This window comes from Athene noctua, chromosome 1, assembly GCF_965140245.1.
Source record: "Athene noctua chromosome 1, bAthNoc1.hap1.1, whole genome shotgun sequence".
Classification (NCBI taxonomy): domain Eukaryota; kingdom Metazoa; phylum Chordata; class Aves; order Strigiformes; family Strigidae; genus Athene; species Athene noctua.
Genome location: NC_134037.1, coordinates 206,420,700 through 206,446,692, shown reverse-complemented (window position 1 = coordinate 206,446,692; position 25,993 = coordinate 206,420,700). Strand labels below are relative to the sequence as shown.

The 25,993-nt window shown below is 35.2% G+C and overlaps 1 protein-coding gene across 17 annotated transcripts in view; it reads right to left on the bottom strand.

Annotated features, from left to right (window-relative positions):
- The window catches only part of DOCK9 (dedicator of cytokinesis 9), a 132,418-nt gene that overhangs the window by 38,656 nt on the left and 67,769 nt on the right, over positions 1-25,993 (bottom strand). For all 17 annotated transcript variants that reach the window (XM_074911167.1, XM_074911177.1, XM_074911045.1 and 14 more), the window contains exons 16-33: positions 25,072-25,151; positions 24,803-24,990; positions 24,616-24,681; positions 22,856-22,948; positions 22,447-22,570; positions 21,967-22,088; positions 20,514-20,600; positions 19,773-19,862; positions 15,112-15,227; positions 14,908-14,977; positions 14,644-14,769; positions 14,447-14,518; positions 7,921-8,067; positions 7,134-7,217; positions 6,388-6,499; positions 2,586-2,764; positions 1,702-1,818; positions 162-282 (exon numbers count right to left, since the gene is read on the bottom strand). In XM_074911167.1, the coding sequence (XP_074767268.1) occupies positions 162-282; positions 1,702-1,818; positions 2,586-2,764; positions 6,388-6,499; positions 7,134-7,217; positions 7,921-8,067; positions 14,447-14,518; positions 14,644-14,769; positions 14,908-14,977; positions 15,112-15,227; positions 19,773-19,862; positions 20,514-20,600; positions 21,967-22,088; positions 22,447-22,570; positions 22,856-22,948; positions 24,616-24,681; positions 24,803-24,990; positions 25,072-25,151 (1,994 nt within the window). The remainder of the gene's footprint in view (positions 1-161; positions 283-1,701; positions 1,819-2,585; positions 2,765-6,387; positions 6,500-7,133; positions 7,218-7,920; positions 8,068-14,446; positions 14,519-14,643; positions 14,770-14,907; positions 14,978-15,111; positions 15,228-19,772; positions 19,863-20,513; positions 20,601-21,966; positions 22,089-22,446; positions 22,571-22,855; positions 22,949-24,615; positions 24,682-24,802; positions 24,991-25,071; positions 25,152-25,993) is intronic.

The window sequence follows — 25,993 nt, the reverse complement described above, 5'->3', positions numbered from 1 at the left end:
GACCCATGCTGGACAGCTGATTGCATTAGGGTTCTGTTAATGAAAGTAGCAGTAACATTCAAGAATATATGCAGAAAGCAAAGTTGGACACAGAACAATTTATTTTTGGTAATAAATGAAAAAGGAAACTGTTTCCCTTTTAAATTATTTTAAGTGCTTACCAATGCCAGAGATAACACCAAATAGATCTTTAGGAAGATTGTTATCCAGTGTGTTTCCTGATTTTTGTGGTGTTACTAGCTGACTTGCAGTTGGCAAATTAAGTGCATCATCCTTTGCGCTCTGTTTGGAAAAGAGAGGAACATGTGATTATTGTTTGCCAAAATGATGGATTTAGTGAATATGACATACTTTATCTTCTAGAGCAGTACAAGTTACATATTTCCTTCTTAACTTTTAATTTCTATTAAATAATGCTCAAAAGTATGGGATGAGATGCTTAGATATTTGCACAAACTTGGGATAGCCCAAAACTTAAGATACCTCAGGAAACTTTGAAGAAATTAATATTCCATTGAATTTTAAACACTATAAACCAAATATTTCCAAAAGACCTAAATTACTTTTATTTCGAAGACCCAAACATTTGCCTTGTTGGAAGGGTAGTGAATTTCTTTCTTAATACCAAATGGAACACAGCAAGACAAAGACAAAAATAAAAAAAATTAATAATTAAATCTTAGAGTCAATAATTGTATGCAACTATAATAAATCAATATATACCTTCACAAATCCCACTTGATTTCATTCTCCTGTAGCCTTCCTACACTACAGCTGTTCTAAATGCACATTCCTTTAAGGTTAAAAAGTCTTCTCTAATTTCTAGAAAAATTAACCTTTTGTTTTAGTAGTCCATTTATTTCAGTGTTGGACAGAATTGAAACATAAGATTAAAAAAAATCTACCACCAATATACAATCTTTTCTGCTGAACAGCAATAGCAGCTACTGAATCTGTTGGGATTTTAGCGAACATAACTAATTCTTTATGTGTTAGATGTTGGGGGAGTATCCTCTTGCATAAAAATGAAGTATGTACAAGTGCCTCTAATGCCAGGATCTACAAAAATAGAGGCAAACTGTTTATACAAACTGGCAGGCAGACTAAAAAGAAGTGTAATTTTTTAAATAAAACCCAGACAATTTAATGAAAACTCCTCTCACAGAAACTGTATCAAAACTGGGTAATAAATACAAACACAAGACAGCAAAACAACTGCTATGTTTTATTTCAAAGTTCCTTCGGCTTCTTTGGCTGCTCTTCTAGGGGGTGCAATGTTGCGTGGTCTCAGTTTGAATTGAAATACAGGCACATGCACCAGAGAGATAGAAAAAGCAAGATATTACAGGGCAGCATAATCACATGGCATTAGAATGATGCTGTGGCAATCTGTGCGGCCTAACATTCACCAAAAATCTTGAAAGGTTCAAGTAGAGATCAATATGGGCACTGTAACCTGCATGTAGGACCGATCTAGCCAATTATCATGTTAGACATAATTTAGCTGGACAAGAGAAACTGCAGCCAAAACCACAAAGGTTAACTAAGCTTTTAATCTCAGAAAAAAAAAACAAGAACAAACTCAAGAATTCTGAAGCTTACAAAACTCTGTTTGCCAGAAGTATGCAGTGTTTCATAAACACGTCACCAATAAAAAACGATAAAAATGGTTCAGAATACCAAATCAAAATGGTCACTCACATTGCTAGAAGGGTTAACAGGAAATGGACACACATCTTTAACATTGATTCGCTGAACATTTTCTATGAGCAGTCCAAAGAGAGGCAAATACATAGTGGCTATTCTTGCTTGATGAATCTAAATAGAGTTTAACAGTTCATTAACAAATTACAGGTTCAATTTTAATCACCAATTTTTTTAAGCTATTCACTCCTAAATTACAAAAAGAAAAAAAGTATTTAATAAATATTTGCCAAGCCAGAGCCCACATTAAGCTGATAAATGGCAAAAGCAGTGATCATCAATGTATTTCATTCTAATCTACAGAAGGTCAGTAAACTTTATTTACTGTTTCAATATAATGCAGAACCCTCCCTAAATTAATCTAATTTTAGCTAAGACTAACCATGTAAATTACTATTATGTTCACTTGATAAATTAATGATATATTCCATTAAAATTTTATGGATTCTTCAAAGCACAGCTGATGTGAAAGACAGGAAAATTAAAAATCACTCAAAATTTAACTACCATGACTTACAGCTTTCTTAGACTCGTTTTACGAATAATAGATGATGGAAGGACAGCTGCCAAACATTAAGAGCTAATGTTTAATGAAAATAATTGCTTTAAAAATGTTCACAATTACTTTAAGAACAGCAGTTAGATTACACGTGTGTGCTAATATGTAATAAACACATGTAACTACATTAAAAGATGTTTTGTGCTTTCATTCGGTAAAATTCTGGGATTTGCAGATTGATTTTGATACAGTTTTCATACAGATTTTCATCACAGAGATAGCAATGCAGCAAATTAACAGGTTTTGTGAAAGAAAAAACTTTCTGTATGTCTGCATGCTTAAGCTTTATTATTATGTATTACTAGCATAACAATACACTTACCCTGGAAGCATATCTATCATCAAAAGAATGTTTTATCATCAAATTCTTGAGCACACTAATGGCAATCTGCCGCACATCTCTGAACTCTTGTAATGCATTGCCCACCTCCCTTAGAAGCAGTCCCACTAAGAAGTGGTTTTTACAGAACTCATCAGTTAGTGAATAGTCCAGGTGAAGGTCTGGAAGTAAAGTACAAGTTCTATGTAAGAAATCGTATTATTTAAATGAATTTATCAATTAACTTAAGGCTGAACTAAAATGTTTCCAAAATTATTGACAAATTCATATATAATAGATAATGATAGTTATTCATATATCCCTAGATCAATTCACCACATAATGATGCATTTATTAAACAGACAATGATAATGTATATTCAATCAACAGAAGCTGGAGAAACCTAAATCCGTTATTTAAAAAATAAAATTAAATATTGCCCAATATTCAAAAGCGTTCCTATTAAATTTACCTGGACCAGCATCTTATAGCTCCAAATTAAAATTTTAAATCTATATTCAACACTGAAAACACACACAGTGCACAAAGCTTATGCATATTCTATGTTTCAGGTATTTAGTTGTATAGCAGAAGAATTTAATTTTTAGTCTGTGGTGCAGTTCCAGGTTAGTAAATCTGAAGGACTGCGAGCAAAACAGGGATTAAGAAGTTTTAGATTTTTGTACTGCAGTTTTAAGTTCCTTCTTCATTATCTTACACGTGTATCTATTATGAATACAGACTAGAAAGCCTGCTAACACCTGTGATCTTGGTTAATTGATATTCTCTAAGAAAACAGTCCCAAAAATTTGCAGTGTTTACTAAAAGTGCAATGAAGAGACTATTTGCAACAAATTGGATGTATCCAAACTAAGCAATTTTTTTCCTGTATTATCAGAACACAAAAGGACACAATTATATTTAAAGAAGATTACTTAAATGAATTTATAGAAATTTAACCTGTATTGTAACAGAGTAGGCAATTTTTCTGCTATAATTAAACAATACTATGTGTTCTGGAAATATGTATATATTCAGTGTTAATTGCAATAGAATTGAAATATTAAGACTTTGTATTTGAATATTTGTGCTTAAACCAATGCAATTTTATTTCATACAGTACTTCCAGCAGTAACTGTAAATCTATACTAAGCTCCAGATGATATATAAATATTATATAGGCACTTGCACACATACACAAAAACAGAGCACCTGACACAACAAATTGGAGTCGCTCTCCTTTAGAAGTAATTTTTGTGTAGTAAAATAATCAATTTCATTTGTGTATTGACTACGTGACAGCTTAAGATAAACTTTAGCTTGAATCTTATTAGAATGTATACATGTTTAAAATCTCAGCTGAGGTGTTTTTCATATTCACTATTGTTGTTCAATACAGTAATCAAAAAACAGATCCTAATCTCAAAGCATTTTCATTTTTCAAAGAACTCTCCCAGTGAGGGAATCCATTAAGTCAGAAAGAAACAGATAAGACAGCACAGATGTTCTAAAAGCCTTCTTGTAACTCACTTAAAGCCAACCACATCACCCAAGATCTCTTTTGCTTGAGACAGCAAAACAGAGCCAGAAACACTTCTGATGAGTCATCTTTCCTGGCCAAACACCTAGTTCACCAGGGAGCAGCATTTTACACTTTTCTTTATTGTGTAATCAAAACCACTATTTTCTGTAGTTTTCCTCTTCTTAGGATCCCTAAACCAACAACTCATAGTCCCTTTTCTATGGAAATATATATATGAAGTGTTATTCAAGACACTCCCGAGGGTTGAAAAAGCCAAAGACAGAAACAAGTTCTATGCAGTTGTCCAGCTCTTAGTCCCAAATCTTGTTCTACCACCTTCATGAAAGCATTAAGGAGTTATACTCAACTTTACTAAGCCAGACTCTACTGAATAAATATTTCAGGAAAAAAATAATCTGCAAAATTATAAATGTTAGGCAGGGTTACTTGTAAAAGCACCTTCCTCACCTCTGCTTACTGCTATCTGCTATAGTTCAATGCTCGGAATAAATTAGTAATGTCACAGCCACAAATGCAATAGCTAATGTACTGTTTGTTTGGCAGAAGGCTAGACAGACCAGGAGACCAGCTGGGCTAAAGAGGGTATTCATGATTGATCTCCAGTCCAAAAAAGAAGATGCACATGAGGTGGAAGCAAGAACAAGCTACAAGAGTGGAATATAGAAGCATTGATCAAGTTTGCAGGGATGGTGCCAAGCAAGCCAGTGTTCAGCTACAGCTGAAACTGGTAGAGGACATCGACAGGAACAACAGCTTATACCACCACATTAGCATTAAAAGACCGAATAAGGAAAACACAGGATATTTGCTGAATGGGGACTGTGATTTAGAGACAGTGGACTTGTGTAAGGCTGAGGTACTCCACACCTTTGTTACCTTATCCTTTACTCCCAGGCCATGGCTCCCAGGCCTTAAGAGTCTAGAGACTAGCTTCAAGAAAGAGAATTATCAGCAATGGATGAGGATCAGTTCAGGGATCTCCTGAGACACCTTGTCATGCAAATCCACAGCACCAGGTGAGATGCTGGGACAATTAGCTGATATCATTGGAAGACCACTCACTATCACCTTTGTTAAACCATGGTGGTCAGGGGTGTTCCATAATTGGGACCTTGCAATGACTGCAGGTACATTGCACACATCTTCAAAAAAGGACAAGAATAATTCACGGAACTACAGGTCTCACTTCGGTCCTTGGAAAAGTCACGGAGTAAGTCCTCTTGGAAGCCATTTTTCAGCAACTGAAGGAGAAGAGGGTGATCAGGAATGGCCAGGATAGATTTACCCAGGGTAAACCATGCTTGACTAACCTGTCTTCTACAATGAACTCACTAGATCTGTAGATAAAGGAAGAACAGCAGATGTCCACATGGTCATTTTATCCAAACTGGGACATTACAGTCTAGGTGAATAGATACCTAATTGTGCAAAAGAACTAGGTGGATCATTGGGCTCAAAGGTTGGTTTGTACTCTACTTGGAGACCAGCTAGAAGATAAGTTTCCCAGGGCCTATCCTACTTAATACTACTTCATCAATGACTTGAAAGAGGAGATGGAGTTTGTGGATGTCAAACATAGAAGGAGCTAGGACTGTTCAGTTTGAGGAGGAGAAGGCTGAGGGGAGACCTCATCACTCTCTACAACTACCTGAAAGGACACTGTAGAGAGGTTGGTGCTGGTCTCTTCTCACAGGGGATCAGTGACAGAACAAGAGGGAATAGCTTTAAACTGCAACAGGAGAGGTTCAGACTGGACTTTAGGAAAAAAAATTTCACAGAAACAGTGGTCAGACAGAGCAATAGGCTGCCCAGGGAGGTGGTGGAGTCACCATCCCTGGATGTGTTTAAGGGTCATTTGGATGTGATGTTGGAGGATATGGTATAGGGGAGAACTTTGTAGAGTAGGGCTGATGGTTGGACTCGATGATCCCAAGGGTCTTTTCCAACCTGAATGATTCTATGATACTAATTAAAAGCTAACTCATGAAAATAAATCAAATTTCATAATCATAGTAGTAAAGGGAGGCATAGTCAAGGACGTAGTTTACCGTATCTTTCAATGAGTAGTCACTTCAGATAGATTACTCTGCTACCTAAACTATTGCTTTAAGTTGAAACTGAAGTCTTACAACTTTAGGCTTCCATCTAATAATTTCTAGGTTTACAAGATCTCACAGACATGAAGTTACACAGTCTACATATCTAATAATAAAAAAGTAACATCTAAAAAAATATACTATACACTTCTTTGGAAGAATTTACCTTGGTATCTCTGAACTCTGCCTTTTCCAAATGGCATTGGTAGATTCAAAGGTATGTAGTGCTCATGATTACAAACTACACGGAGAAATTCAAATTTGAATTCAAAAAGAGTCTGCAAAAATAATTTTAAAGTATAAATTAAACAACCTATGCAGTGATTTAAATAACACATTAAAAACAGCTAACACAAGTGTGATTTCTCTCAGTCTTGCAGTATGAGGGATATAGACCTGACAAAGTTCCATATGTCAGTATAAAATAATTCCAGCATAATTCATACTTGACATTTGGATATAGTTCTATTTGTTGTTTCCATTGTCCAAAGTTATTTAAGCTTACTAGTATATTATGTATTGATGTAAGAAAAGTTTGGACCCACAGAAGAAATTCTTTGGACATCTGGTACATGCTTTCACCACTACAGTAAAGGTACAGAAACTTATCAGATATTAAACTCTTCTAACTTTAGCCTTTCTCACATTCATGCTTAAAATTTCTGCTTAGTGTTGCACCCCCTCCCCCTACCACTTTCGTCATACACATGCTCTAGGGTGGCAAAGTTGCACCTGAATATGGGAACCAAAATATGAAAAAGTGATTTGATGGGGAAAGAAAATGCTCGAGGCACAGTGCACAAAGTTCTAATGTAACTGGGAAGAAGTCTGAAGACTTAAAGCAGAACTCTTATCCACATGCATCAAGACTAGGCAACTCCTAAAAACAGTTTGTTTAAAATCACAGAGTACCTTCGGATCTCCTGGGGCAAAGCAGCTGATGTAGTTATTGATTTGCTTGAAAACAAAGCCTCTGTCCATAAAAGTAAAACACCTCTGGGGAAAACAAGCAAAACCAAGATAGAATTGATTTAGTACTGTCTCAGTGCTCAGTAATGATATTTCTCTATTTAATAAGTTTATTTTCCAAACACGTTATTAATATTTCAGTTTGAATACAAAACCCAATAAAACAAGCAAGCTAAATATATATACACATATATGAATACCAAACTTTCCCTTAAGAATGCAGAATGTAAACAAAATTGCAAATAAAAAGCAGTTTGAAGAGAAGAACTCTCTCTTGACAGAAACAAAAATTACACGCTGCTAGCAGCTTTATCTACCCTTTTATTTCCCATTCTTTATTCTCTCTACTGGATCTTATTGGCTGAAAAAGAAAAGACACTGAAAGTCTTTCTACAAAAAATGCATGCAGATAAACCACTACCTAATCCATGAAGCCTTTGTAGGATTAGAAGGGAACCTAGATGATATTTTTAAAGGAAAAAAAAATCAAAATACATTTCAGATAAAATATAAATTAATTTTAAAAGAGCCCCAACTTTTGAACAGATTTCTTGATTACAGAAGATGCAAATTATACAACAATGCATTGTAACTTGTGCAGAAATTTATATTTTAAAGGCATTATGCATATTCAGTTTTATATGAGTGGGCTTTAAGATTCTTTAAAATCCATGAAGAAGTATTATTATTGAAAAAGTAACCACAAACTCCAAGTCACTTTTGTACCTACTTTTATAAAGGCAGCAAGGCTATGGTTTGCATTTTTTGAAGCCTCTGGATTGTCCTTGTACTTCTGAGTGATGTGTGGCATTAGCATATTAACAACTGTTTCAACTGCATGATGAAAGGAAGCTGAAAATCTCTGGTTTCGTAACAGCTAGAAACAAATTCAGATACTATATTTAGTACGGTTTATAACACTAAAACCAGAAAATTTACTTTAGATAATATATAGATTATCTGCAAGGGAGAGGGGAGACAAAAAGTTTTCAAATTTTCTCATTTCTCATCATAGTAATATTTCCTTTAAATTCAAGAGTTCCGTGAAAATTGTAGACTGAGGTGAGGAAAAAAGCGTTTGGTTAAAAGAAAATATTACAACATGCACTAACACCTATTATTAGAATTCAAACAAGGCGGTCTTTGATGACAAAAACAGATGTGTACAAGTTTGTAAGTGTAATGCATTAATATTTTTCTATACTACACTAAACTTCACAACAGAAGCTATAAATAGAAGGGCATCCTTTAATTTTAGCTATCTTCCTTTCCAAAGCATATACCAACCGGTTCACAAATAGTAACTGCATTATCAGACTCTCTTTTCTGTCTTGACAAAAAAAACCAGTTTTTGCTGTTCTGTAACTATCTTTTTAACAACTCCTTTGCCTTTTGCCATTGTGGAAATTCTCATCCATGCTTCTTTCTTTTTCTTGCTCATCAGTAACTTCAAATCTCAGCTCTTCCAGGCTTCAGAATCTTACTCTCCCTGATTTTAAGTTTCCACTGTTTTTTCTTGGTTTTAGGAAGTTTGCCATTAGCTTACAAGATTTCCTCTACGTTCACAGTTTTCTTCTTTCCATTTATATCTATACTATCTTCATCCATGATTCTGTACATTCTGACCAGTATTGGTCAGTAAATTCTCTTCAGCTTTTTGGAACTGCAGATGCTCTTGCATTTCGCTACATCTTAAAACTGTCAATAAAGATTTTGTCTTTTGCCTGAAGAGACTTAATCATGGTGAGGCTGAAGAGGTTCATATTGACAAAAACATTTTCAACTGTACAGTCATTATGTATTTTCTTTCTGAAAACAAATCAAAATATCCAAGTGCTCTGAATATTTTGTTATCTATATAGTTTTTTGAACTATATTGCATCCACCATTCTTAGGCAGAACAAGTCATTGTCAAGGTCCTGCATAAATCGATGATTAAGCAATTTGTTCCCTTTGTGTTTGAACTATGCTGCAAAGTCTCGTTTTATTTTTCAAAAAATAGATATTAAGGTTGAAAAAGATCCCTGTATAAATATCAACTGTATTCATTAATAACAATTAAGAATTAAAAAATCTGTTGGTGGGTATGTTGGTCAGTGTCTTATGATATTCTTGTAACTCAGTCCTTGCTGGACAATAATTAAATATTTTTTAAAATACTACAAAATTCTTACTATAGAAATAATTTTGCTGCACTCAGAAATGCATCTTCTTATCAGATCTCATAAGTAGGAAATACTTGAATGCATGTTCCATTTATTACTTCACCCAGTAAGACAGAAAAAAAGCTAGCAATATGGTTTATTTAAGGGGCTTGTAAATCAAGAAGCAATGTTTAAGAATGAGGATACATGCAAAAAAGAGGTGAGTTCCGCTCCTTTTTATTTCACGCTACAGGGAAGATGACAATGAGGTTTGTTCTGAAAGTGAAAATATCTTTTTTAACATGAAATATAGAGACAACAACAAAAATCTGTCAAAATTCACTCCAGTAGTTTATAAGCTATGAACCTTACTTCATGTTATTGCAGGGGAAGAATAATAAAGAACAGCAGTCAGTGATATACAGCAAAGTACTATAAGCTAAAGGTGTATGTTAAAAGAATTTGTTTCCTTTGTACAATTGAATAGTTCATATTTTGGACTTACTTTTGAAGATACTATTAAAAACAAACAAAATATTAACAAGAACTGAATGGGGTTCCTATACAAGTATACCTAGCATGCAGAACACAGTAGACATCAATAGAAACCAGACAGTTATTTTCCAGTATCAATTTTAGGGTTTTGGCAGTGGTGGTGTTTGGTTTGAGGTCTTTTCCCCTCTTCAGGTAGAACTACTGCACACTTTTATACGTGTTAAGTCTTAACAAAAAAGTGGCAACATTTTGGTTGTTTCAGTGCTGCATAAGAAAATCTATGCATGAACTGTTATCATCTTAGAAAGATTTACAGCTACAGAACTTACTAACTTAATCTATAAGAATAACCCACTGCGCATTCTTATTTTCTGAAATAAAATGGGGTCTCCTACAGAATTAAAAGTGACATCATTATTTAGATCACGTTTTTCTGGTTTATCTACTTCTTCCTGGCAACTTGGAATCATAAAGAAAATGCATCCAGCAATTAGTACTTTCTTTGAAGAGTCATGCTCTGTCCATACTCAGTATTTTCACAGCCCAACTTCTACAAAATATGTGTTTACAATTCTGCTGTTAAGAAGTAGAGCAAACATTCATTAAAATGAAATTATATACATTTTTAGCTTACCTAAAGAATTTTGTAGGGTGGAAAGATTAGTTAAAACCAACAAGATTTTTCAGAATTTATATGATTATATAACCCCATGTGATAAACAAAATTTGATACAAGTTGATGTAAAATATCACTTAAAGGTCATAATCCCTAGACCAATATTCAGAAATATAAACATACGCGGAACTGTCTCCTGCCTGCATCTTTTTTCATGAAAATCCCAAACTTACTGATAACAACCCTTAGAAATCAACCTCAGAAGACCAGTTTGTACAGCATATAATTTATAGCATATAAACCACAAAATGAACGGCTCAGTCTTTCAAACCAAGGCCATTAGGTCTCAGCTGCTGGTTGTTACTCTTAAAAAATAGAAAATCATCAGTGCCCCTTCTCAAATAGTTCCTTAGGCCACTTAGATAAAAAGATGGGTGTCTTTCTGAGCAACAGTAATCGTTATGCCTTCTCCAGTTCACACCATATTTCCATAACACTAGGTAATCAAATCGGTCTCAGGCATCTGTAACTGACACACTGTGCTTTTACCAATGTATTTTTTCCCAAAATGAGTCTTGCTTAATTGAACTTGTTCCTCAGACATACATGCTGGTGCTCTCCAAATATAATTTAGTATTAGAATTATATGGCTCAATAAAGACATATTAGCTTTGAGGAAATGAGTCACTATAGCACTTGCGGAGAAAAGAAATAACAGTAAAAATAATAATAAAAAAAAATTTTTTATATCAAGAACTAGTAGTAACATGAGTGCTCATCAATGGTAGTATATCATACTATATAAGAGATGCAGATTATATGGGAGAGGATACTAAAAACATGGACATTGAAAAGTAAACTGCATTAGTTTTTTGTATGTTTACACAAACTCCTGCTTTAAAAAAAATTACATTCTACTGTACTTATTTTATCCACCATCTGATCTCAATTTAAAAATGTAATCCCTATTGTAAGGAAGTTATAATTATAATTAAGGAAATGGCTTTGCATGACAGCAAGTTAGTGGTTTCTTTGAAGTTTTTTTTTAAATCAATATGCTGTTTCCAGACTTATGAGGACTTCTGTAGGTTTGTTAAAAATCAGGAATAAAACCCCAACTTTGTTTAGCCAAGCAAAACCAGCATGTTTCTTTTTTCAGAATATCACCTACTAAATCCAGTAGAAAACATCCACAAACTATACAAGTTTCACACACACACACCATGTTTTGAAAACCTTGCCCAGATGCACCACATTCTGTAATTAGAAAAACTGTATCCTTCCCACAGAGCTGAACGCTAAACTAAAAAGTACTGCTACTGCTGTCAGGTAAGTGTTGAAACCAACAAAAATTCTTTTACTTTTTTTTCAGTATCATTTTAAAATTATAACATTTTAATTAAATTCCAGAAGTATCTAGAAAATTTCATTAAAGATTTCTAGAAATCTTTAAATAAGAAGCAATATTTTCTGCTTTATAAGATTATACTTTCATTTCAGATGAATAGAATTAATACCATTTAATTAACTGATTGCAATAAGCTCAAAATAGTGAGGTGAAATAAGAAATAATCCATTCACAGAGTAAATAGAAGCACAAACTTCTTCCTCAAGGAACATCACATCAAAAATGGGAATTTAAGTTTAAAGATCCTGAATTATTTGAACAGATCTTGGAAACAGAAAAAAGTGAAGAACAGAAAAAAGTCCATCTGAATATTTTTTATTTGGTTTGAATTAACAGTATTTTTTGTTATTGATTAGAGGTAGAAAAAGTTGTAAGTCTTCTTTTTGCTAGAAATTTTAAGGAATTCCCAAACAGTTGATCAGTTAAAACAATGAAGAACTTTGACATCTTAAATGCAAAATTATACACTGCACTACATGCACAGCAAACCCTCTGTGCACATATTTGCATTCTAAAAACTCGTAAACAAAGGGTAGCTGTCACACCTCCCTAGACAGTTTAAGCAGCCAGTGATAAAAGCTTGCTTTATTCCATGCTTCAGAAGATACTTAAATCTGTAGTACTAGTACCATGTAAATACTCAACTTCCCCCCATCTCCTTAAACTTAAAGGCCTATTTCTAGATTAAACAGACTACAAATACCAGGTAAAGGTTTATGCCCATATACTAGAGTGCATCACGTTGTTTTTGCACAAACAACAATTGTCTAACCATTTTTTAATAAAAATCTGCCAATAAAGGTTCCAGAATTTCCAGAACCACTGTTTCAATTAAAAACCGAGCTTTTATTTAAACAAAATTATTTCATTCTTTCTTTCTAGTAAAAGAAAGGAGATCACTCTTTGTGACAATTTAAACGGAGACAACTCTATTTCCTTATATAAAAAGGCAACACAACATCTAGCATCTCATGACTCTACAATCAAAAATTCGAGGTCCTCTTCAAATGCAAACCAACATGATGAAATCAGATAGTCTCTGCAGATTTTATCTACTCATAGAAACAAGTCAGAATAAAACACAGCTGGGCAGATTGAGGCAGGGGAAACTTAAGTTTAAAATACACAACCGATTTTGCAACTAAATGAGGAGCCTCACAAATTGACTGAGCTCCTCCTGCATTCCAGAGCAGCGGGAAAAATAGTTATGCATGTTACAGATTTTTCTCCTTAGTTAATTCAGATTGTTAAAAAAAAATCTTCATATTTCTACAAAGGGTGCAATGCTAAAGACTGGTATCTTTATTGCATGATGTATTTCAGTAGAATACATAGTTCAGCTTGAATCTATAAATCATGTTCTTCCTCTCTATTACTACGATATTCTGCAAATTATGTATCAGTTATCAGTGCTAAAATAAGCCCATTTCAATACTGTATTAAGGCAGATTTTTTTTTTTTTTGTACTACTAGATGACAGTCAGTCTGGTGATATGATTTAATCTAACTAAAAGTAAACCAGTAACATGAACAGGAAAACATTTTTAGTTTTTAGTCTGTGTTAGTATTCTAAGAAAAAGTGATAGTTACTAGGATTTGGACATCAAACATTACTTCAGAGAATATTTAATGATGAAAAATTCATCTGACCAGTTAACACATGGAGTTCACATGCTTCTTAAATGAAAAATGAACCAATAACTTAAAGATTAAATCTACTCAAATAGATAAGTCCAGTCACTTAAAGTAAGTTGAACTGGGACTCAAACTCTACTGAACATACCACAGCAGAACAGTATTAAGTGTAACGTTATAAAGCTTTTTTCCTGATCACTGTTCATTTATTCTTTTCCCCCACGTACTTCAGATTTCCAGTTATGTTCTAAATACACAGTGAAAATACCGATAAAGATTTCAGAATAAGCTGGTATGTTGCTCATCTGGGACTATTGTGCATACTTGAAACTTTACTGTCAAGACTTGTTTTAATACAGAAGTAAACTAAAAAGCTGTCAATAATGTAAGAAAAATACTGTTTATAGGCCAAGCTGACAGAAAAGAGTCTGTAAAATTCTAGCATTCTCCTTCCAGCATAGGAAATGACACAAAATTAAACACTGACACTTCTTACTGCATACAGAATGACTGTTAACTGCATGATTCACTTGTTCTCAGTGTCATTTTATATCACAGCTACTGTACTGTTTGGGAAAAAGCCCACATGTTTATGTCTAGTACAGATCCACAGTGTTATCTATTGCTTCCAGCTCCATTGTATCATAAGTATTAAGAAAACTTACTAGAGAGTCTGATGATTTACAGAGACTGCTCTACTGAATGGATTTTAAGGGGTTCCTATCTTTTTACAGTAATGTTGAATCGAGCTCTGTTGTTTTTTCCATCTAATATCTTAACTGATTTCTCCTGCTGCTTTGCTCTTTCCCTTCTTTCCTTATAAACTTACTATACAGAAATCATAGACGTGTATAGCTAAAACTTTTTTTCTAATATGCAATAAAAATAGGTGATTGGAGAAATATGAGACTATACAAATGCTCTTTAGATTTTTTTTTTTTTGCAAGAGTTGACATACCTTCACTTTAGAGTTTTCGATCAAATGTTGAGCCATTGATTTTATCAGAACTTCGAAGAAAAACCATGAATACTGCAGAGAAAAGAAAACGTTCTGTAAATTTGCCACACACATTCAACTATTTCAATACAATCATTCTTATTCTTCAGTTACAACTAGATAAGAACATACAGTAAAAAGTGTAGTTTGATATATACCTTAAGTAGCTTGTTGCTTGTAAGGAAGTCAGCAGATGGCTTTAAAATTGTTGTCATGGACTTTGTCAGTTCTTCATGTACTGTCTTATATTCAGAACCAACATAGGGTTCAGCTTTATAAGCATACTTTGGGAGGAAAACCAGAATATAATATGAAACTATGACATAATATGAAACAACTGAAATTAAACAGATGCAGCTAAATTTAGATATACTCTTTTTAAAGAAATAAAAAATGGAAACATTTAATTTACTTTTACCTACCTTGACATAAGATCTCAGGTAGCTATCCAAGCCTTCTTCATGACACTGAGCAACAATATGGATAATAACCCTAAACATAAGTCAGAAACCATATAAGCCTACAGAGAAAGCTATGATTGCAATAGCAACAATGCTACTCAGTTACAGATTTATGTGATAACCCAGTCATCACTTAAACTCTATGAAGCACTTAAAATTCTTTACCTGGTCACATTGACTGCAACTTCCTCCTGAGTTGCTCTAGTGAGAACTCTGAACAACTGATTTAGAACTGTTGGTAGGAAAGCTATCATCACATGGCCTTCCATAGCATGAAGGCTCTAAAAGAAAGGAGTAATGCTGTTACTCCCTTGAAAAATGGCATTTAAATCACAAGTACTGAAATGATAATGTTTACTTAATCAAGTCTAAAGTTAAAGTTTACTTAAGCAAGTCTTTTTTGCAAAAATACACACTGCTTGCACTATTTGGTGTTAATTACCTGAAATACTGCACAGAACGCAATTGAGAATAGTTTCCAACATAAATATTTAGTAAATATTTTCTACATTAAGGTAATCTAGGGATAAAAATTAGGTTTTAAAAAGCATTTTAGAAGTAGTTATTTGTACTTTTCCTTTAAAATACAACTAGGTAATGTTTCAATGAAAAGACTACCTGTGTATACCACAGCAAGCTGACACTCTGGTATACTTTCCCATTTCATCCACCAGTGCAGACATTTAGCAAACAGAAGTTCCACAAGAACATACAGACTGCTTACCTGTGGTAAGTGCAATACTAGTTATACTAGTTACTGAAAAACAATAAGCTAATATGTTACAATACAGAATGAACTAAAATTCCTAACTACCTAATGCTGGAGACCGTGAATTATTGACCACTCAACTTCTTCATGATATGTCTTTGCATTCCATCATATGCAAAAGATATTATAGACATAACTACCCTGACATAAAAGGCAGTGTATGGCATTTCATTCTGCATTGTTTTATGCCACAAAAGCCCCCAGAGTTAAAGGGAGTTGACAAAAAAGAGTATATTTGCTGAACATGCATACAGACAACACATTTCAAACATTTCCATTCAGTAAGTAGCCGTCTTGTCTCTGAATGTTTGCCTGTATGCACATTCACACTATTTGGCTCAAAACAGTCTCCCTACATGATCTGTGATTTTCTTGGAAACAGCAGTCATACCCTACAGTATCTCTTCTATAAGCCTTGGGTGTCAGAGCATTGGGTAAACATGCAAATGGAACTTCAGCTCACACTTTTGTCCAGGACACAGGCATTTTTCGGTAAAGGTGGTGTTTGAAATAGGACTCTGAAAAAGACTCATAACCCAGCAACTGATGCCTCTGAGTATTCATTTACACAGACTGCCAGAAGTAGCTATGCCCTTTTGTCTCTCGGTCAGTAAAGGAGGTAACTACAAGCAGATACCTCAACTTATGAGATGCTAAGTGATGTCTCGGCTCATGAAACATGAAGGAGAGCATACAAACATCTTGAGCCAGGTGAGACTCAGAAAACCCTTAATTAGAAGTATCAGATGGTGCTTACACAAAATCCTGTTAGGGAGGGCAAGAGCAGAAAGAGAGAGCAGGAGAACACTTGTCAGGTTCTGTAACCCAAGCTACAGTGTGCCAGTAGCACACTGACTTTGTGGAGAAAAGTAAATCCTAAGTATTTAAATGTGTCATTGCCATTATAGCATAGACATTAGCTGCAGGAAACTGTCACCAGCGAACTGAAATGTTGATCTTCAAAAAACATTTAGCACTTAGGCTGGCCAAGTGTGTCACAGGCAGGTACAGGCTGACATACAAAAGGCAAACTCTCAATATACAGAAGTAAAAAGTATTTGGGTCCCTGTGAGGCCTAGCTAGACAGAAATTTGGCCCAATGGATTTGAGAATAGTTATAGTTTGTAGTTGACACAGAAGACAGCATTCGTTTTCTGTTACCATGAAGTGAGGCAATAAAGTCCATATGATGTGCTAATCTAGTGGTGTGGAACATGTTCATGCTGTGTGGTGAAGGTGTTCTGGTGTTTGACAACAAGCAAGAGTTACAAAGAAGCCCTGCAGTTGCATTATTCTGTCACATGAATTTCAGCAAGACATGGGTCTTGTCACTGAATGTAAAGATTTTGCTAATGTGAAATTAATGTAAATATAAATAAATTGTTTAAGCAAAGGAATAAGCTACGCAAATATATTACAGTGTATGTGATCATATACGACTGAAGTAAATTATGTGATCTGGAAGTGATCTACAGAAGTGTTCTTTTGAGCTTTCCCTAAAATGATACTTTAGTATCTGATGGTCACTGTGTTCTACCAGACTAACAAGAATTCTGAGTATCAAGAAGATGATCAAACCTTTGATTCCAGCCAACCATCATTTTTGACAGTCAACGGGTAGCAAGATAAATCTGAAATTGCCATGCTAGACTCTGGAAGAGATTTTGATTATATCAGATTCAAGTAGAGCTCTGGCAAGCTTAAGAAACAGTGGGATTTCTTGTACTACTGTGAATCCTGATGAATGAAACAGGTCAGAAAGTGACTGAGGGTTATTTACAACTTTAACTCCTACAGTAAGAATCAAACAGCTGCACACAAGGTATAGGGTCATTCCATTCCTCATAATGTGAACAGTAACTGCTGCCAGGACCCTGGTTAGGCAGTTACTGCTCACATTATGAGGAATGGAATGACCCTATACTGCTGCTTGGTAAAGAGGCTCTCTGTGCTGTGTGAACTGATTTTTCAGTAGTAGTGATTCAGACTTGCTATGTATGCAGAAAACTTAGCAATAATGGTTCTTTTCATGTACCATCAGACTGTTTCTCAGAACAACTGTTTTATATTACAGTACCACAAAGAACAAATTATTGATTAATTTCACGTGAAAAAACAGAAAGACATTCAATTCTCTGAGGTCCAGTATGGGCAACAATCCTCCTTCTTCATACCAGAAAACATCTGCCATTTTCTCTGGTATCTCAAGTAGTAGGAAGGTGACATCCCTTGAAAAAAGATGATGGAAATGATGCTGACAATTTTAAAGAGCTTCAGTGAGCCACAGGTCAGACTCCAAGACCTCTAATTCATGATGACAGATAGTCAGAACATACCATCTTTATTATACAGAGATAAAAAAAGAGAGGTTAATTCCAATGATAAAGGTTCACTGTCCCAGCTGATCTCAAAACCACAACCAGAGGGCAAGAAGGCAAAGCTGTACCAATGAGAAAAATGTCATTTATGACTAGGACATCTAAAAACATGGATTATTCCTTTGTATTTTGATAGAACATGGAAGGAAATTAAATACCAATAACTTAAATTCTTTGCCAGAAAAGTACAAACAGTAGGAAGTGGGATGTAAAGAGACTCCCTTCTTCAAAAAGAAATCTCAGACAGCAGGACTACTATCTCCCAAGAAGGATTACTTGGGGGAAGATAGAATAAGCCCCTTGGCCTTGAGGCAAGATGAAACACTTCTCCTCTTCTGTCTCAATCGGAGAGATTTGTTCAGGGCACAAACCACATATAGAGTCTTTCTAACTGCGTATATTTTGAAAAGTGTCACAATGGCAGAGGATTTGTAAGTGTTGTATCAGGGAGGGATTCTGCATACAAGATGTCTCTAACTGCAGTACAACCTCTTGATAGTGCAGAGTGCTGACTTTTAAAGCCAAAACGCTACGAGGCTTAGTGCTAGTACCATCTAATTGGGGACTATGTGTTACAACTATTGCTGCAGAAAGCAGTGGAAATAAGGACAACTCCAGACGTAAAATTATCACAGAACTTGAAACAAATACTTTGAGAAACACAGAGAAATGACATCTTATATCAAAGTATGTCAGTAGCCCAAGCCCAAATGAGAAGCATCTCTAGTGACTCATTCTAAGTAACCAGGTAGCAATGAATTTTAGCTACAAGGGTATTTGTTCTTAGTCTTACTCTTCTGATGTGAAGCTATTATGGCCAGAGTCCCTTTTAAAGGGTTGTATTATTGTCATATGCTTTGCCAGCACGTTTTGGGATTGCAAAATTTCAAAATAAGGACAAATAGAAGACTGAGAAACAGGTCTGTCAGTGAAAACCCCACTATTTCCAAATATACTTATTCCATCTTCCTGCTGTTAATATATTGTGTCCTGTTTTGTACCAAGTTGATCACAGAAGTTTTGGGACAAGGAAGATGACTCAGAGACTTGGTTTTGTCATAACTGAGGTCACAAAGCAAGTCCAGTTCAGAAGTGTGCCACATTCAGCACTTAAGTTCTTATTTAAATGTCTTGAGTAGACAGCTCAGTTCTATTAATTGATGGTATTCAATTCCAATAAACTCCGTTGTGCCTAAGAAAATCAGGAGTTACCTGTGAAACCTGACATAGATGTTTAAGGCAACTGAATTTTGGGTGTCATAATGAAAATTTGGTCTACTTGGTTAAGACAAAATTGCTCTGGAAACCATGCACTCTATTGATCTAATCCTGAAAGAGAACTGTAGACACAGCAACGATCACCTCCTAAGCAAAATTTTAGAAAAATCAAGAGTCATGATTCCTTACCACTCCCATGTGCAGTTCAATTAGATTATATTGACAAACGAAGCCACTAGTGTTTCAAAATTTTCACACATAAGGCTGACCAATACTGCCTCATTATTTACTCATGGTTTCCTCTTACACTGCAATTGTAAATTTATCTAGGACAGAAAGTATCTTTTTGCTCTTTTTATACTACATATTCCATTAATGAGACCTAGAAAATCTCTGAAGTGCTTGGGTTTTGCAAAAGTGTAAAGAAATATTATAATCTGTTATTCACTGCCATTTTATACCTTAAGATATTTTACAAGATCAGTTCCTAGTGCACGAGCTCCTGACTCTGTTTTCTGACAGTACTGAAAAAAATTATGCAAGTGCTGGTCCTGTCAAAAACAAAAAGAACAACAAATTAAGCAATATCTAACATTACCATCCACAATCCAAAACAGAACATATGAAAAATATTTCTATACAGAAATCCATATACCTGCCTATAGATTCAATTTTCAAAAATAATTGAGGTACACTACTCCAGAGACTAATTTAGTCTACAGGTAACACTGAACTTTTTAACCCAATAAGAAATTTCCAGTGATTTTTAAATTATACATTATACAAAACACCACCTATATTTGCTTCAAACCAACTGACATGCAGAAAATACCATACTTAATATAAGTTATCCCAACTGATCATAATACGTATTTTATGAGCAGCTATATAACAGGACTCATTGCTTTGTAGGCATGCCAGTAAATAGCTTTCAAACAAGTATGACCTCTCATCTAATAGGAAAATTCAGATTGGAATGTTTGACAATGTTAGATTAAAGTCTCACATTTTTAATTGCTTCCATTTAAGATCTGCTGTTTTTCACAGCTGATGTGAAAGAGAGTTAACATGCAGACTGTCCAAGAGACAAAAAAAGATATCAGCATACAGAGTTTAAGAATCTTCCCAATTATTGTATATACATATAACAAACATACATTATTCCTAAAACTTTCTCTAATTTAATTGGTTTTGTAACTCACCTGTGTATATACAGTTGACACCAGATGAGTGGATATTTTTAACAGTTGTTTGCCTCCATCTACCCATTTAATTTCAGGACCAGAATGCTGCACGCACAGATGCAGAGGAAAAGTAAAATAATATAGCAGTATACTAGAGTAATTTTGTTTACAGTACCACAAAAACCCACTTTTTTTTAAAAAACAGGTTGAAGAAATGTGTGCAATGAACAAATTCATTAAAAAAAAAGGAAAATTATGCAGGCAATATTACCAAAACCATTTATGAAGCTTAAAATGTTATTTAAAAGTCCCACAGTAGTTTCTTCACTGGCTAACAAAATTACTTTTCTGTAAGTCACAGATTTCATGTGACAAGTCTGCAAAGAAACTTTTGACTAGAGAGAAAAATCTACTAGTTTTCTGAGAAAAATAAACTCAAAAATTTCCACAGATACTGACACAGTTTAAACCTTAACTAGGTCACTGACAGGTAGCAGCCAGTGCTTCCTTCCCATTCTATTTCAAAAGAATGGAGAATGGGAATACTCAGCTGTCTACCCTGACAACCAGTTAGGGAGAGATTTTACTGCTATATCCACAACTAGTCATATTGGTCCTAAACTTCTACCAATGGGCATGAGCAGAGATGAACAGCAGAGGCATAAAGAATACACCTACAATGTGAAAACATGGAAGATGTGAAGGAGACGATGGTTGGAAAGCTTACAGCAGAGTTTTAAAAAGTGGTAGAATAGGAGGAGAGCAGCACCTCTTGCAGTTGATTTTAGGCCTCTTCCTCCAAAATGAGTCAATTTTGTCTCTGCATTTCGTTCTCTTAGTCAAATCCCCTATCACATTTTACATTTTGTATCCCTCCTGGTATTATTTTTATTACTACAACTTTGCAAGCTTTCTGCTTTGAAAAATACAACCATAAATTTCACTAGTGAAGTATAAAGATCACAAAATCAAGATGTGAGAATAAGACTTTTTCAGGAATAAAGGACTTACTGAAAGGAGACAGCATGAAATGCTAAAAAAAATTTAGTAAAGGACTTCAGATTATTTGCATATCTTCATAAACTCAAAATAGTTTAATACATTTTTAAATTACTGTAATATCTAGTTAATTACTACTACAAAAAATAAAATGTAAACATTTCCTAAGTACATCAGTGAAATAAGAACAGAAATAAGTACTTAATTTAAATGAAAAACTATATTAGGGCAGGTTGATTCAAACTCTTGTAAAAGTCAGAATTTAGTCATCAGTCTTGTCTCCCATTTCTGTTTGAATTTGTTTATTTCCTCTAAGTCAGATTTCTAACTTTTGCAAAGCACTCCATTTCAACTATAACAGAAAAAGAAATTCTACTAGAAAATTACTTAAATCTTATAAGACTGGGGAATTACAACCAAGCCTTCTCTCCACATCTTTTTTTAAAAATTAGAGCAATTTTATGTAACATACCTTTCCAACCCCAACTTCTTGATGACTAAGATAGCCTGATGGAAGATTTGCTGACACTGGGATGTGTTGTTCATTGGTCACCACTCTTCCATCTTTTATTAGAGGAAGCCAAGAATATCCAACTATGGAACACGAAAGGTAAGTAAATTTAACTATGTTATGAATCTCTACATAAACCTTTACGAAATTCTCGCTGTACATTTCTCATATGTAATTCATAAACCGGAAAATGTTACTGTAAGGGCCAAATAATTTAAACTCAAATAATTATAAATAGAGGCAAATTGTCACTGAGTTTGAAAAAAACATACATTTGATAGACGTTCTAAAATAACATTTGAAACATTTAAATTAAAAGAAAGCTTTCAGTTAGTATAATGTAATTAAAAAGCATTACATGGATCACAAAAATCACGAGTTACCAGATAAGCATACTTCCTAAAATTTCCCCAGTAGTTACTGAAAGTAAAGCATACAAACCTTGTGTTTCAATAACATCTCTCTTCTTTGTACTCCCTTTGCTTGAATTATCACAGCTGACATGGTAGAAGGTGAACAACAAATGGTGCTTTTCATGTAACTGAGTGGGCAATTCTATTTTAATCTGAAAGGCAAAGAGTAACAACCTTTGTAGAAGCCTTCAGCTAGAACAGTAACAAGCCTTACTGGTTGCGCCCTTAAAACAGCAATTCCAGGTTATATGTTATCTGAACCAAGATCAAGAATCTCACACACAAAACTTACAAAAAATTTACTTTGAGTGAGAAGGAGGGGGTCTGATTTAACTGAAATAACTATCAAGGACTCTACAATCCTCAAATCTCTTCTTGTATTTTTGAAAATTACACAATACCTAAATCAGTAAAAGTTACTGAGAAAGGTAGCTTACCTCATCATAAAACTCTGGATTTTGATGATGATGGAGAACAGCAGCAAATGCACTTCTAATAAATACTGGTCCACCCGGCCTACCATAGATACACTAATAATAGAAAAAAGAACAAAAAAACCACTTCTGTGATCCTTTTTCACTCTTTTAGAATCTCTTTCACCTAGAATATGAAATATTTTAACTTGTGTTTAACTTGGCTCCTTTGCACAGACAGGAGATTACATGATCTGTAGTTTGCCTTCTGTGCAACAGAGCTGACACTGAATTCACCTCAGGATTCCTATACAATTTTTCCACTGTTCTTGCAGGCACCTCTTATACTGTGGTAGCTCATAAACACAGAGCTTGGCTCTGCAGTTGATCTAAAGCTTTACTGTTTTAACTTAAAAAATTCCTCCTGTGGAGTAGGCATACTGGTTGGTGAAATTGGCTGCTCGTGGCTTGGATGGGCACACGCTTTACTGGTAAAATACTGTCTGGATGGTTGGGCCCAAAGAGTTGTGGTGGACGGAGTTAAATCCGGTTGGCAGCTGGTCACGAGTGGTGTCCCCCAGGGCTCGGTTTTGGGGCCACTCCTGTTTAACATCTTTATTGATGATCTAGACGAGGATCGAGTGCACCCTCAGTCAGTTTGCAGATGACCCCAAGTTGGGTGGGAGTGTTGATGTGCTCGAGGGTAGGGAGGCTCTGCAGAGAGACCTGGACAGGCTGGAGCCATGGGCTGAGGCCAACCGGGGGCTGCTCTTGGGCCACAACAACCCCCAGCAGCGCTACAGGCTTGGGGAGGAGTGGCTGGAGAGTTGCCAGTCAGAGAGGGACCTGGGGGTGTTGATTGACAGCTGGCTGAATAGGAGCCAGCAGTGTGCCCAGGGGGCCAAGAAGGCCAATGGCATCCTGGCTTGTGTCAGCAATAGCGTGGCCAGCAGGGACAGGGAAGGGATCTGACCCCTGTACTCGGCACTGGTGAGGCCGCCCCTCGATTCCTGGGTTCAGTTTTGGGCCCCTCACTACAAAAAGGACATTGAATGACTCGAGCGTGTCCAGAGAAGGGCAACGCAGCTGGTGCAGGGTCTGGAGCACAGGTCGTACAAGGAGCGGCTGAGGGAACTGGGGGTGTTTAGTCTGGAGAAGAGGAGGCTGAGGGGAGACCTCATCACCCTCTACAGCTACCTGAAAGGAGGTTGCAGAGAGCTGGGGATGAGTCTCTTTAACCAAGTAATAAGTGACAGGACAAGAGGTAATGGCCTCAAGTTGTGCCAAGGAAGGTTTAGACTACGTATCAGGAAGCATTTCTTTACAGAACAGGTTGTTAGACGTTGGAATGGGCTTCCCAGGGCAGTGGTGGAAGTGTACGAGAGTAGGGTCGACTTAGGGGGTAAGTACTTACAGCGCTTATCCCTATAGCGCTTAGGAATACGCTGTAGTTGGGAACTGTCAGTGTTACGCTAATGGTTGGGCTGGATGATCTTCAAGGTCTTTTCCAACCTAGATGATTCTGTGATTCTGTATAAGCCACCCTTGTTTGCAACAAGTTTATTCTTGAAATTTTTGTTGATATCAAGAAATTAAATGCTCTGAGGGTTCTTTAGTAATCTTTTATATCAAAAGCAAGCAAGTTATCTAGAAGTTAGTCTTATGGCAAATTCAAAATGAGGACAGAAAGCCCCCATTCCAAACTAGATAAATTAATCCAGTGTTAATGTGTTTCTTAGCTAATTGTTCACTATTTTATCGGTCACAAAAATCAAAAGACTAACCTTTAAAGGCAAAGAATCCTCTTCATCAGAATCCTTGAACTCAATGCATACCGCAATGTTTCTAGCCTAAAGCAGTATTTAAAAACAAAAACCCAAACACTTAATCATAAGGATCATCACAAATATAATATGTAAATAATCTTAATGAAACCTGCGGAAGAAGAATGTACAGTTTCCCTGTACTCACCTTTGCAAAAGACTTTTGACTGTCATATTTCAAGTGCTTTGGATAAACATAAAGATGATTGTTGTAGATGGTGAAAGGCTGAGTGTGTTTTGGTATACAGGGAACAAATTCCTCTATTTCAAATGTTATTAGTGTCTTGGTACTGTTTTCAAACTGTTTCATGGGAATGTACGATGAGTTAACGTAATCTGAAAATACATTAAAAAAACAATAAAAAACCGAAGAGAAAAAGCCTGACTCTCCATTTAACAATGTTTATTAATACTTACTTGGAAAATCTGGTGACACATTATCAATTGTAACATCCAGATTTCCTAAAATAACAGGAAGTTTGGCCATCTTTTCAGGTCTATAGGAAGGAAAAAAACCTCAAAGTCAGGCTAAATGCAAAACAGTCAGATGCCAGAGAAAAGAGATAATAGGAAACAGAGGCAAAAGTAATATCCTGAAATAGGAGTATGAGAGGAAAGGTGGTTTGGGGGTGGATGACTGATCTGTTCTCACTTCTTGCCTAGATTCACAGTTTTCTTCTCCTTTAAATTCTCCTCCCTCACAAAAAAAAAAGTAAGGTTTTATTCACAACTGTGGAAAAGATTAAGAAAAACCATGATAATTTTCTTTAAATCAAAATGAAAACCTCTGTTGAAGATAGGTTTTGTTCGTCATGTAATATCTCACTATCATTTGCAACAAAGAGAGGACCTATGAGCTTTATAAATCTCAATGGTCAGTGATAAGCATTTATGGTAATGGTGTAAACTTGGGGGAAGAGCAAAGGGGGAAAGAAATCGGTAAGTTAACAAAATGAGTCTTCTACTCAGCAATTTTCTTTCCTACCTCCTCCTTTTTCTAGAGTGAAAACTCACCTTGCAAAATATTTACCATTAACACACCTACTGTGAAGTTTCTTAGATGTTATCATGTAGCTAACTCAGAAATATGATTTGAAGTAGGAATATTTTCCATGTTGAAACACCAGTGCAGAGTAAAGATAGTCAGCAGTGTGATTTTACCTCATTTCCTTATCAGATTTGGTAAGCAAAAATTAAAAATAAAGAAACTCTAGCCCAAGCCTTTTGCAATTAGTGATCGTTCAAATTAATACAACTCCAGCTAACTGTACCAAAACAGAAGTGAAAATGTCTTTGCAATTCAGCAAAGATTGTTCTATTATTTTACATCCTAATTAAT